General features: G+C 32.9%; 1 protein-coding gene across 3 annotated transcripts in view; it reads right to left on the reverse strand.

Annotated features, from left to right (window-relative positions):
• The window catches only part of LOC111057578, a 70,485-nt gene that overhangs the window by 25,690 nt on the left and 30,808 nt on the right, over positions 1–13,987 (reverse strand). For all 3 annotated transcript variants that reach the window (XM_039430730.1, XM_039430731.1, XM_039430729.1), the window contains exons 11-17: positions 12,957–13,605; positions 10,552–10,665; positions 7,385–7,540; positions 5,764–5,900; positions 4,208–4,266; positions 3,357–3,470; positions 2,078–2,287 (exon numbers count right to left, since the gene is read on the reverse strand). In XM_039430730.1, coding sequence (XP_039286664.1) covers positions 2,078–2,287; positions 3,357–3,470; positions 4,208–4,266; positions 5,764–5,900; positions 7,385–7,540; positions 10,552–10,665; positions 12,957–13,605 — 1,439 coding nt within the window. The remainder of the gene's footprint in view (positions 1–2,077; positions 2,288–3,356; positions 3,471–4,207; positions 4,267–5,763; positions 5,901–7,384; positions 7,541–10,551; positions 10,666–12,956; positions 13,606–13,987) is intronic.

The following is a 13,987-nucleotide window of genomic DNA, read 5'->3' on the forward strand; positions in this document are numbered from 1 at the left end:
AAATATTTGACTGCTACTTCCTTTCAATGTTTTCTTTCCCTTGGCCCACTATGATTAATTTTTACACATACGTAAAGTATCAAAGAAAATCCGACAAGCAATAAAAATAAGTAAGCTAGTGTTCGCTATTTTAAATTGTACTAATAGATATTCTTTATGTTGTGAGAATAAGTAGTATAGTGGACATTATTGTCCGAATTTGGCCATGTCATCACATAAAAAATCATTCTATTCTATGTTTGTTGCATGTTAGTTTTAACATGTTTTGTTACATGATAGTTAGATAGTGTAATGGTGATGATATTGGAAAAGATATAATACATAGGCCTATTATGAGTTTTAGTTCTTCGAGATTTTTTACTGATTGGGTTTATGCCGAACAGTGTAGAATTAGGACTTTATCAATGAGCCTCTATAGTGATCATTTAGTTGCATTTCCTGAGTCAATTTTTATCGTGAGAAATTTATTTTTCAGTTGGAAAATAAGTTTCTCACATCAGGATTTTGATTACTTGCGTCTGGGAAGAAAGTTAGTATTCAATTCTATGCAGGGTTGAGGTATTCTGACGGAACTGTATTTCCGTTAGCGATGGATAATACACTAGTATTTGGGAATGTTTCAAACTTGCATTTCCTTGTTCCCACGGAATTATGCTCTGATTCCACGTGGAGCAGTCGTCACGTTGGCGGAGAGGGAACATACTAGTATACCAGTCCAAATCAAGCCCCGAGCCGAATCAGATTGAAATCGAGAGATAGCCTTGGGCCTCTCGATTGTATATCTTTGTATGTTAAATAAATGTTGTGAATAAGTTTTCATTGAAAGTAATAGCAAGGTCTATCATTTCTCCGTGGGATATGTTTGTTGAAGTAAATTATTAATTAGTTGAAGTAAATGTGTAAAAGCTTAGTGACAATTTCAGTGAATTATAAATAATGTGGTGACAAGTTTCAGTTCTTCTTGGGCTTAATAATTTCAACGATGGTAAGTGCCCTTATATTTTCTAGCTCATGTTAAAAGCCCCTGATTGACCGAGTCCCTAATAAAAAAATGTTTAATAGTAGAATGAGTTAAATCCACGCTACCTTCGTGAATATTTTTAATTTCAGATCAGAGTTAGCAAAATCTTACAGGCCGTTATCTTGACTTTAAAATGAGCAATAAGATAAATATGATAAACTGAGAAATAAATTTGCATGAGTATTAATCTATCTGATCAGGTAAAACATACTAGGTCACTTCGAACCTCCGATTGGCCATGAATAGAATAGGAATGTATAATAGAATATTTTTTTCAGTAATATTTACTTAAACATAATTGTCGTGAAGGTTGAGGTCTTTGTCATACCAGTGGATCAGCCTACCAAAACCCTCTTCATAAAATTCTGCCGCCAAATGAATTTAAGTGGGCTTAGGACTTTGACGTTGTTTTGGAGTTCCTCGTTAGTTTGAGAACTCTGAGAAAGTCATGTCTTTAGTTTGGGGAAAAGGTATAAGTTACTAGTGGCAAAGTCAGATTTGTATGGTGGATGATCGAAATCATCCCATTTGATCTACTGGAGAAGCCTTTAGGTTGCACCAGCACTGTGAGGCTGGCTTGTTGTCATGGATCACGATTCTGCAAGTTATTTCAACTGACGTCTTAAATTTTCAGACATCATTCACAAACAATATCATAACATGATGTTTTCTGCATGAACCTGAATAATTCTTCGTTAGATTTATACTGGATCATTGCCTATTGCTTCCAAAAACGGATAACGCAAACTGCAATAATTAATAACTGCAAATAATTGCAAATAACGCAACTAGCACTTGGCGGGAGACTCTAGTGAGGCGGCCAGGTTCCGGGGTCTATATCTCGACAACAATAAATTAACGATCATGCTCTGTAAATAATCTCTGTAAAAGCTCTGTGAAAATCGACCCATACCGCTTTTCTATGCCTTATTATATGTGATCGGAGGTTTAAAAAATCACCCTCGTACAATGTGAAGAAAAGAAAAACAAACATCGATAGGTATCAATCATATGTATAGTATTAATCATATTGAAGAGGTGAAATGAACTACTTACTGCTTTTCAATGGGGAAAATAATGAAATCCTTTTTAAATATATCAACGTTTCGAGTTATGCTTTCAACTTGTGAATGTCGCCTCTCTGCTATATTTTTTCTCGGCTTTATTGCTTTCGAGCACTCGGATGTTAACAGCGGATAAAACGATACACTAAATATATAAGTTTTCTCCCTATTCGGACAAATGAGCTTTGTTCGATGGAAATACCTGTCGAAAAAACATATTTATTAGAGTAATGGAAAATTAACAATAAAAAATTACAAAGATCAAAAGAGACAATAATTTATAAGATAATAAGTGAAAAAATCTAATGTGGCGCACTCACACAACTTACCTTGCCGTTATGAAAATTAATCACCTGAACCTAGTGTCCACGCGCGTCTCAAGTCTACTATTCAAAGATATGAGCCAGCTGGTGACAGGACAATAACGCTGGATTCACACGAGATCTGCTATCTCTTCATAGTGAATGATTTAATATAATCAACAGTTGCCAAAAAATTGCAATTGAATAATCACATTTTCTCAAATTTCAAGCCTATTTTCAACTTTAGGTGAAAATGTTACTGGACATTAATTGTAGAGATTTTCATGCTCAAAAGTTTTCGTTTAAATAATATCTGAGACCTGATAATTGGAAATCTAAAATTAAACTTTGCATAGATGGGGCGAGCTCCTGAAATTTTTACAAATATGGGACTTGTGGCAGTTGATAGGGCTTATCAATGACTATTTTAGGTATAAATTTGATCGAAATCGTTGGAGCCATTTTCGAGAAAATCGCGAAAAACCCTGTTTTTGACATTTTTGCCATTTTAGCCGCCATATTGAATTGCATTTGATCGAAATTGTTCTTGTCGGATCCTTATAGTGTCTTAAGTTCCAAATTTCAAGTCATTCCTTTATTTGGGAGATGAGATATCGTGTACACAGACGCACATACACTCATACACACACACACACACACACACACACACACACATATACAGACCAATACCCAAAAACCACTTTTTTGGACTCAGGGGACCTTGAAACGTATAGAAATTTAAAAATTGGGGTACCTTAATTTTTTCCGGAAAGCAATACTTTCCTTACCTATGGTAATAGGGCAAGGAAAGTAAAAAATATAATAAATCTAAAAGTACAGAATTTGATTGCGTGGAAATCAAAATCAAAGTAAAAGAGTAATATATACATAATTGACTAATAGTGAATGATTATTTTGAAATCATCAAAGTTACTTCTAGCTGAGAAATGATGACATAGAAAAACTCACGTAAAACAAGCATCAATCCTAGATCCACTCAATCGTTGATCGCATGTACATTCAGGCAAGGTTATTGCCGGCTTTCCACTTGAACTATTGTCCTTTGTTCGATCCACAACAGTGCTGAAAAAATCAATGAGTTTTAGTTGAAAAAAAATACTGGAATGATTGTTAGATGAATTAATTGTTGTGAAATTATAAATATAAAAATATGGAATGTAAAATTAAAATGAATGTACGAAGCTACTCATAGATTCAATAAAAAAGTCACAGCCCTTCAAGAGTTTAAAATTCATTAGTAAATAAACGTTCGTAGATAACTTAACAATGTTTTGTCAACGCTTATATTGGTGGTGCTGATCAATCATATAGAATTGCTCTAAAACTTAATCTAAATCAATATATTATTTACATGAAATTACTGTAGATACTAATTTGAAAGTTATTTTTTAATTACTTTGGTTCAATTACATTTTTGTGATAAGCGATTTCAAACCATCTAATAGATATAACTAATATCATCTTCCAAAATTTACTGAGATATCAAAACTACATAGCTCACCACACTACAAATTTCTTTCACTCTTCTCTATTAATAATAAAACTTATGATACTTTAATACTTTGAATACTAATAAATTCAAAAAAGGAGTTTCAAATACCATGCAAACTGATAATAATCTTATGAAAATTTAAGATGTTTTGATAAGCGTATTTTCAGTGGCCAATCCAATGAGCAGCAAATCGGAACGCTTCCTGCCCTCTGCTCACTCGTCTTAAAGCTTGATATGGTCTGGCCCTTGTAGTGTTGATAGCATCACATATTTTCATTACAGTTCAAATAGATATCATAAAACTTACTTTTTACAGTTAACATTCTTTGAGGTGCTGGTTGGTCTGTTTGCTGGGGAGCTTTTAATCTGTGGATTAAAAAGTTAACAAATTAAATTTCAAATTAGTTTTTCTGCAGCTAAATACACAGTATACGAGTAATATCAATTTAAAATTTCTTAACCTGACACTCACTAGAATATTAAAGAACGGCGTTTAGTCCAGTAACTTCATACATTTGTGCTAGTAAAATATATTGGAGTTCTGATATGAAATATATTGTTTGGATGCATAAAAGAAATTCAGAACCAATTTTTCCTTGCTATATTTCCTTGTGCTGAATAAAGTGTCCCAAAAACTTCAAATTTTTCTATTCCTTTTCCTGCAACTTGCATCAGAAACAAACCATCGGACAGAAAAAATCATTCTCTATTTTAAATCATGGAATTTCGAGTAACATTCCCAACTCCCTTTCCTCAATGATTAATGAGGTACAGTTTTCAAAAAATATTAATTTCAGTATTTAATCAATAACATATTTCAATTGCGATCGTTAAAAGTATAATTCAAAATCCCTCTAGGCATTATTTCGTCCTCAACTTACAAGTATACAGGTTCCTAAAACCATGCTTTACTCAATTTCTATTATTTCCTATAGTGGAGAATAGTGTAAAAAGACATCTCAAGGATCTAACACTCAAATTGTGGAATAATGATCGTATCTTCTCCAACCATAGCTCATTTTTCTTAGCTCGTCAAGGTGGTTTGAGATAAGTTATCGTAAGGGGGGAAAATTATTACTTACCCGTATTTCCTTACACAAAAAATGGCCTATTACTATATTTGAATTGCATTTCATTTTCATATCGTTCAATAATTTTTCAGTTCATTCTTCGTAAAATACAAAAAATTGAAATACATAGACAAAAACATTAAATAACATGAATATAATATTGTGATCGAATTGAATTAAGAAATTTAATTCTATGTAGATAACTATCAAGTTATCAAAATAAAAATCTTTCTCAGGGAAATATTTTTTCTGATTATTAGTTTTTGATATAGCCTACGAGTGCCTGAGTTTTATATTTTTGAAACAGATCATTTGGAATTCGGTACGAGATGAAAGGAAACTTTCTTCTTGGTATTGTTGATGAAACGAAGAGTTTCTTCTAAAAATATCAATTTTTAATTAAGATACTCCATTTTCAAAAATGACACAAAATAACTTGTTGATTTCAATAATTTAAAAAAATGGAATAACTTTCTCAAAAATGTATATTTTGAGGATTTTGTTTTTATTTAATCAACAATACCGTGAGGAATATCCCCAGAATTTGATAAATTTATTTCTTACCGAATTTGAAATTATATGTTTCAAATATTTAAAGTTTCATAGCTCACATCTTAAAAAGTAATAATAAGAAAAAATGGTTTACTGAGAATTTTATTTTGATAAGTTGCTAGTATCCAAATCTTAAAACTTTGAAAAATATTACCAGTGAAGTTTGGTTTCAGTGAAAAATGGTTTAATAATTTTAATTAATCTACAAGTGAAAAGGTACTCTGCCTAGTATCACACATACCTGTTCCGGTAATGCCCTGTCTCCATTGGTTTTGTTCTTTTCATAGACTTTTTCAGAACAACATGGTTTTGGTGAATTTTCAGGATTCTTTTCCGGAGTATCCTTTCTCGACGATGATGCTTCTTGTTGAGATTCAACTGGAAATAATTAATAAAGTTCAATTTTTTAGAAAGCATGAACTGATAATATCACTGCAATGGGATAAATGTGTAAATTTGTTCAACTAGATGCTATGATAACGGAAGATGAGTAATATGAATAGAGCCACACATTGAGGAATGGCAACTGTCCCAGTTGTCACAACTGTTTCCAAATTAACATATAAAAAAGCGCCACATTCTTGTTTTATTTGTTGGAAAGGTGGCAGCTTGAGGCCAGTTCCGCAGGCCAAACACAATTATTAGCCAACTTCAAATTCAAATTTAAATTTATTCACACTCATAAATACATATACAGAAACCAAATAGAGTCTAGCTTGACAAATACAACAATAAACCATCTAAAATTTAATAATAGATTGTAAGTAATAATATATAATATAATATTAATGTGAACAATAACTGCTCACAACGTGCTTCATGAAGAACTTGTCCGTGAACAGGAGTTGAGGAATCGGGATATAAGAGGAGAAAAAAGCCTACACACACACACACACACACACATTCAATCACCATCATCAAGTAATCTTATTGATTGACTGTAGCATTTCCTCTCTTTAAATATACTTAAGTTATATTATGAAATGTAGTTCGAACTGCGAAAAAATGGGAGGAAAAATCACCAGTATAATTTTTGCATCAACATAATTCATGACAAGAGAGGAAAAAAATGAAAAATAAAAGATGAGACATAACAGTGATAAATTAATTCATTTAATGTTACATTGTGTTTTAAAGAAACCATAAATCAGAGCTCTACACTTAATCATTAAGTGTATATAGATTATTAGTTTTTATTATATAGGATCACAAGAACCCTTTCATTTTCTCTGATGACAAAACCGGTTTCGAGTATCGAGTGCCCAAAGAAAATAAATGGGTACTAGTGATTCTTTGGCAGCCGATCCTCTCCCATTCTCTTCACGTGAAGAAGAAATGATTCCTCAGGGAAATAAAGGGAAAGACACGTAGAGACAGAGTTAGGAATGAGGAGATAAGAAGAGAACTGAACATGGGAAGCATAAGGGGAAAGATAGAAAGCATGAGAATACGCTGGTTTGGACACATGAAGAGAATGGGAGAGGATCAGCTGCCAAGAAAAATGGAAGAGATAAGGATTGAAGGAAGGAGACCAAGAGGATGACCGCGACGACAATGGAAAAACACAGTGGTCAACGAAGTGGAGAAGAGAGGATACAGATGGCGACAGGTTGAAGATGAGCGATGGTGGGAAGACCGAGAGGCATTGTTCATACCCAGATCTGGCACTAGCTGGAACGGGACACGGATATGTATGTATTAGTGTATGTGTACTAATGATTCTATATGATAAAAATATCAAGTAGCCTGAATTTGTTGAGACAGCACGATCTCATTCAAATGGGACAATGGATAGTAAGAAGAGGAGGATTAGTGAGAGTTGTAAGGAGGAGGGGGGGAGGGAGAAGGAAGTCGAAGCTGACCTTGACTTTTGGCGTTTTCAGTGGCCAGTGGAAGTGGAGTGGCCGGCGGTGTTAGAGGGTAGTTTTGCGAATCTGACGAAGACCTCGCCTTTTTCGGTTGCGGCTCCTCTTCACAAAACCCTCCCAGCAACAAATCCATTTGTCTTCGACACAGAGCTGCAAAATTGTAAATATTCCTTTAAAATATGTACAGTGTGGGGTGATAAAACGTTGGATGGGCATTTTTAGTTGAGTTTGAATTCGTGTGCCGAACAATTGATAGTGCTGCCATATTCAATTATTAATATTAATATTGGGTTTTCGCGTCAGTTTGGACAGATAGTCAGTTGCAACAGGGAAATTTGAGTGTCTACTCAAACAGTTTTTTGTTGAAAGTCGCTCGTTGGATACTAAGGGCCGGTTTCCGAGCTCACAATTTAGCCAAGTTCTAGACTTTTACCGGCTGACTCTGGAGTCAGAAAATTGGCTTTCGGAGTCAGGGCGTTTAGTCGTAGTCGAGTCGTTTAGTCGTAGTCGAGGACTTGACTGGACTCTGGAGTTTATAATTTCGCTTTATGAGTAAAGGACTTGTAAGTCCAGGACTTGAATTATATTTTCTATTAGAACCTATTTCTTTGAACATGTTATTCATTATCAAAATTTGAAAATAGAAAAGTTTTGGGCTAAGCCTGTTGTTCTTTTCCAATCATATTAATATTATTTGTAATTGTATCCAAAAGTAAATAAATCTATAACTAAAAAACAGCGCAAATAGGCTAGCCTCGCCTAGGGTAGGAATTAAAATTAAGTTCTAAACTTGACTGAGAAAACAACTCTGTTATTGTTTTGGAAAAGATAAATTGCCTAATTGTAGAAGTCATGGACGATGGAGTACCTACATTATTTGGATTATTCCATCAAAAATTCATAATTTGAAGTTTGCAGGTTTATTTTGGAATAAAATTGTATTTAACAATAAATACAATAACTCTTGTAATAACAATATTAATCTTAAATTACTATTCTATTTTTTCAAAACTAATACGTTTTTCAACTCAATTCTCATATAAAATTTTAATCCAAAAATCACTGACTAAGATCAATAATAACGTAACATTTTTATTCATGTTTCAAAAGGTTTGGTTTTGCTTTGAATTGGCAATATACTATTATTAGACTTTTTGATAAATTTCTATAGCAAACACAGAGAAAAAAATGTCAACTTCGCTTGCGCATTACGATGCAATAATGCTTTCTATCAACAAGTCTTCATCAGCTGTCTCCCATTGCCAACATTACAACAAAAAATATTGAGCATATCCCTCATGTTTACTGCTTCAAGTCCTGGGCTCAAAATAGGTCTGGAACTCAATAGAACCAAGAGTTTAGAAGATAAACCCTGACTCAGAAAGACGATTTAGATCCGAGGGCTTATTTTAGTCTTGGACTCTGTAAGTCCAGAACTTATAGATCCGGAGCTCGGAAATCTACCCAAGTTCTACGACCAGTAAAGTTCATAAAAATCAATTGAAAGTTGGTCGGTATTCAATCATTATTATCGTTATTATAAGCAAAACTCATTCGTAACAAGTTAAAATCTGTTTGTTGTAAATACATTATAATATGGCAAGTTTACCTGTCACAGCCACAGCAACATTGAACACATATACATAACAAATCTGATTCAAAATAATTTATCTAACAATTAAGTTCCTACAATTCCCTGTGAATTCATAATTTGATACCTCGATAACTTACCTCGCTCAGGTAAATTAGTGTATGAACGAGAGTGGATGATTACAGTCATGGTGAGTAGTTTTTCGATTCTTAGCATGTAGAGAAAATATTGCTAATAGTTCATGACTGTTGAAGTAAATTTATTCAATACTAGCTTACCCGGCGAACTTCGTACCGCCAAAAAGTTAATTTATCTCATGACATACTTGACTTTATTTGGTGAATCATGAAATTTATCTGACAATCAATATTTTCATTTACATCTCAATACGGACTTCCTATGTGCTTAGTCATGCAGCATTTATTATTCTGAGAACACATTCTTCTCAATCAATTGGTAGTAATATCTATCAGTAAAGTGTTGAATTAAAAAAAATAGATAGGTTAAATCAGTGTTTCAAAGATGAATTTAATGTTTTCATTGTTGTTGATTGTCAATAGATGTTCCAGGAAATATGCGATGTACAATGAATGTATGAGGGAATGTATGCATAGCTTACAATCTCTCTCTATATATAAATGAATGTCTGTTTGTTCCCTATAGACTGGAAAACTACTTGACTTAACTTTGGGAATATGTTGTGTGAATATTGGGGATGGTTTCTGACCAGAAATTTTAATAAGGGGGGGGGCTAATAATAATCATCTATTAATCCATTTCACAGACCTATGTTTTCGAAATTTTCGGCCGAGCCGCTACCGAAGAACGGAAAGATGATAATGATTGATCTTTGTGTGATGATTGATCTTTATTGATCATTGATCATACATTCATGATTGATCTTTTTGATCATGTTCTTTCCATCTTACATTTTAGGATGAATATAAGCTAAGCTAAATTAAAAAAAAAGTAAATTAGTCTGTCATTCTTCAGTAATTAATAAATGCAATATGGACAACTCTCTTTCATGAGGTGAATAGTTTTTTCCAACATTTTCCAGTTTCTCAATGATAGAGGAGTGATAGGTCTTATAAGGAACCTGGAATGTTCCTGGTATGGAATACCTGGAATGTATTCTAGGTACATTGTAAGGAACGATTATCTACAGCTGGTACCAATCTAACACTAACTTCAACTCCAAACTACCGTTTTAATACCAGCACACAATTTATCAGGTTGACATGTTCATTATACAGCTGGTAACTTTAGATGCTAAATCATATTATCACAATATGATCTTCAATCATGATCATCTTTCCGTTCTTCGGTAGCGGCTCGGCCGAAAATTTCGAAAACATAGGTCTGTGAAATGGATTAATAGATGATTATTATTAGCCCCCCCCTTATTAAAATTTCTGGTCAGAAACCATCCCCAATATTCACACAACATATTCCCAAAGTTAAGTCAAGTAGTTTTCCAGTCTATAGGGAACAAACAGACATTCATTTATATATATAGAGAGATTGTAAGCTATGCATACATTCCCTCATATAGTGGACTACTACTCACCCTTTGATTTCGGAGATTCAAAGCCAATGTGTTCTTTACTGAAAGTCTGCTCACTTGGAGAGTCTAATAATAATGCCTCTAACGACATTACATCTCTTGAAAATTGCATATTACCTGTAAAAACAGCATTTCAATAATAAGTGCTTGATTTACTAATTAATGAAAAAAAATATTTAATTTAATAAATATTTTATGAAAGGATATTCTGGTTTCAGCAGAAGAGAATCTCGACGACAAAATAGCAATTGATAATTACAATTATTGGACAATACAATTTGCGTATTATTATTTTGAATACCAAGTGATGCTTGACGTTATACGAAATAGTACTCAGAAATAAAATATTAGAATACAAGATGATAGGACGGTGGAAAGATTATACATGAAATCTTGATCTATCAATATACTCTTACATATAACCCTCTGCAAGACTAATGGAAGCCTTGATATTGGGCAAGACAAAGTTTAGCGTTCCCATGTGAGAAAGTTTTTTTTCTATTGGGTAGAAATTAAATAGTTTACAACGTGTAAATAAAACGTATAAACTCAAATATAGCTACATACTGTAATTATATTATATGCCTTGAACAGCTAACGTTCATTTTAAAAGAGAACAAAGAAAGTATGGAAAAATGTGTCGTGATTGATCCAGATAATTTGTTATGTACTAATGCAGATTGATAAAGGACAATTTGTAATTTGTAAAACGTTTTGTAACAAGGAAATACGTGTTAAACAAAAATATTGAAAAATTATCAGTATTTATAATGAACTATATGTCTAATAATCTGAAATGAGAATACTTACCATATTGAAATACTTCGTAATTCTGATTGATTTTGTTCAATTTTTAAAAGAAGTGAAATATGCTGGAATAACATGCTCCAAGTATTATTTTCATGAATATAATCTTTTTCTGAATTAATTATTTATTCAATGTTATGATAAAGTTGATAGTATATGCGAAACATATCAAATTGTACATAGTAAATTGAAGTTATTTTCACCTTGTAAGTAAATAATTTGAAAGAGAAACTATAACTTTAAATCATAGTAAAAATATAGAATTTGTTTTAAATGAAGTTTATCTTTAAATTCACCAACGTTGATGTATATTTTTTAAATCTAAATATAAGTTGAGATTGTTGAAAATCCACTGCACAAGTGTGATCCAGATTTTTTGAATATTTTACTCATCTCCAATATATTCAGAAGTTTGAAGATCTTTATCCGGCGAGAAATATTGCTCCAGCAATTTTTAATTTTTTTCGTTGTTTCCATTTTTTAGTGAGAGATTGAAAGCTTTAGACTTGGCGCTCTATCAGTAGAAATATAGTTCAACAAATTAAATGATTTTTTGAGAATTAAATGAAATAATTAAAATATCAAATGTGATATACTATTGAAATTATAATTAAATTTATTTAATAGAATGCTCCAGATAGATCTGAAGAAATCATGATAAAAATTTTATAATTCATTATAACTCGAGGAAGTCAAGCAAATATCATTAAAGCGCATTTATAAAACATATAGGTATGGAAATTAAATTTATATGAAATGATTGACAAATAAATAGTTTATAGGTGCTTTGGCATTAGGAATGTGATCAAAGTTATAAATTGAAAATTAATATCAAATAAAGAAAGAAAAACTATGCACTTTATCAGATTTGAAATATCAAAAAAATGTTACATATGAAAATTGAAAAAACATTGCTTCTGTCTAAATATGCTTTCAATTTCCTCTCCATCTTTCGAAGGACTTGATTGTTGGCTTCGTTTTATTGTTTCCTCTTCTTCTTATTCCTATCCAGAATTTGCAGTTGATGAAGTCTTGAAGAATTTTCGACGTAGAATTTAAAAAAATGTTCATGTAAACAACCGCTAGAAGCTCGACAGAGAAAGATAAAAACTAATATTATTGAAAATTATTTTGTAAGTTGGCTTCTAGAAAGTACGTCATATTATATTTACTTAATGTAGAATTTGAATCCTAGAATTTCAATAAAGAAGAATAATTAAATTTCCAAGTCAAATTCAAAATTGGATGGTTCATTCCAAAATAGGAAAACTTCAAATCCCGACTTGAAATTATTGAGCTTCTATAAGTAGAGTAATCTTAATTAAAAACCAATATAAATCGTGTATCATCTTGATATGGAATTCAAATTTAAATTTAATTTATCCAATGGTTGAATGCTGTTAGGAAGTTGTATTCGAAGGTTACCATTCAAAATTAAATTCAAGAAACCGTTAATCTGTATCTTGTTCAAGTGATTGCAAACTGACATTCAAGTGCGATTTGATCGTTTATCTTGTTCAAAAGCAGCAGCAATTCGATGTTGATGACTATTTGATGCAGCAGGTGGCTTAGTGTCAGCGACAAGAGCGATAACAACATACCTTTGAAGCAATTGGAGGCATCGTTGCCAATCACATCTTCCATGTCTACATCCATAATCATCGAGAACCAGCGAGAGTCAGGAGTGTTTTTCGTTAATAAATCGAAGACGGCTGTATCAGGCGAGTTGAGCAAGTTGATAATGTCACAGCTCAACTCGCCAGTCGACTGTTCGCTGAACTCTTCTGTGAAATCATCTTCCTGTAAGGTTGACTTTCTTCTCTCGAATGCATCTGCCTTCAACTCGCTCAGCTCTTGCTTGATCTTCATTGCCAGTCTGTCGTCTGCATCGATAGCCATGTCGTCTGCGTCGTCGAGTGCGTTCTCGTCAATGCACTTCTCCATTTCGCCGAACAGATCGGGCGACCACGGATCGCACAGGTTGGGCAGGACCAATGGCATCGTATTGTCGCACGACTTATGCAAGTCCAATGGCAACGCATTGTCACACGACTTGTGCAAGTCCAATGGCATCCCATCATCGCACGACTTGTGCAAGTCCAATAGCATCGCATTGTCGCACGACTTGTGCAAGTCCAATTGCATCGCATTGTCGCACGACTTTTGCAGGTCCAAAGGCATCGGATCGTCGCATGGCGGCTTCAGGTTGGTAGCGCACAGGCCGCTGCTTGCTGCGAATGGTGTTACGATCTGCAAAATTAATTCATAAACTAATCAATCAACCAATATTAAATCAACGGTTACCTAATAAACATCTGGTGTGGACTTTCCTTGCCATCATCAAATATTTCTCACTAGTATATGTAGGCCTACTCTTGTTTTATCGCAACTCCTTTGTTGTATTTGTAATTTTTCAAGTACTGTATTTACATTTTACTTGTTACTATTATTACAATGTATTTTACTTTAACAACTCGTAGTTGATTTTTTTTGGTCTTCAATGCTGCTTATTTCAATAATTATAATTCAATTTAAATTATAATTTTCATCTCAATTCCTATGTGCAGTGCATTTTTTAAATTTAATTATTATTATTATTAATTTATTTTTTTATTAACTCGCGCTTCGCCCT

Source organism: Nilaparvata lugens, chromosome 6, assembly GCF_014356525.2.
Source record: "Nilaparvata lugens isolate BPH chromosome 6, ASM1435652v1, whole genome shotgun sequence".
NCBI lineage: Eukaryota > Metazoa > Arthropoda > Insecta > Hemiptera > Delphacidae > Nilaparvata > Nilaparvata lugens.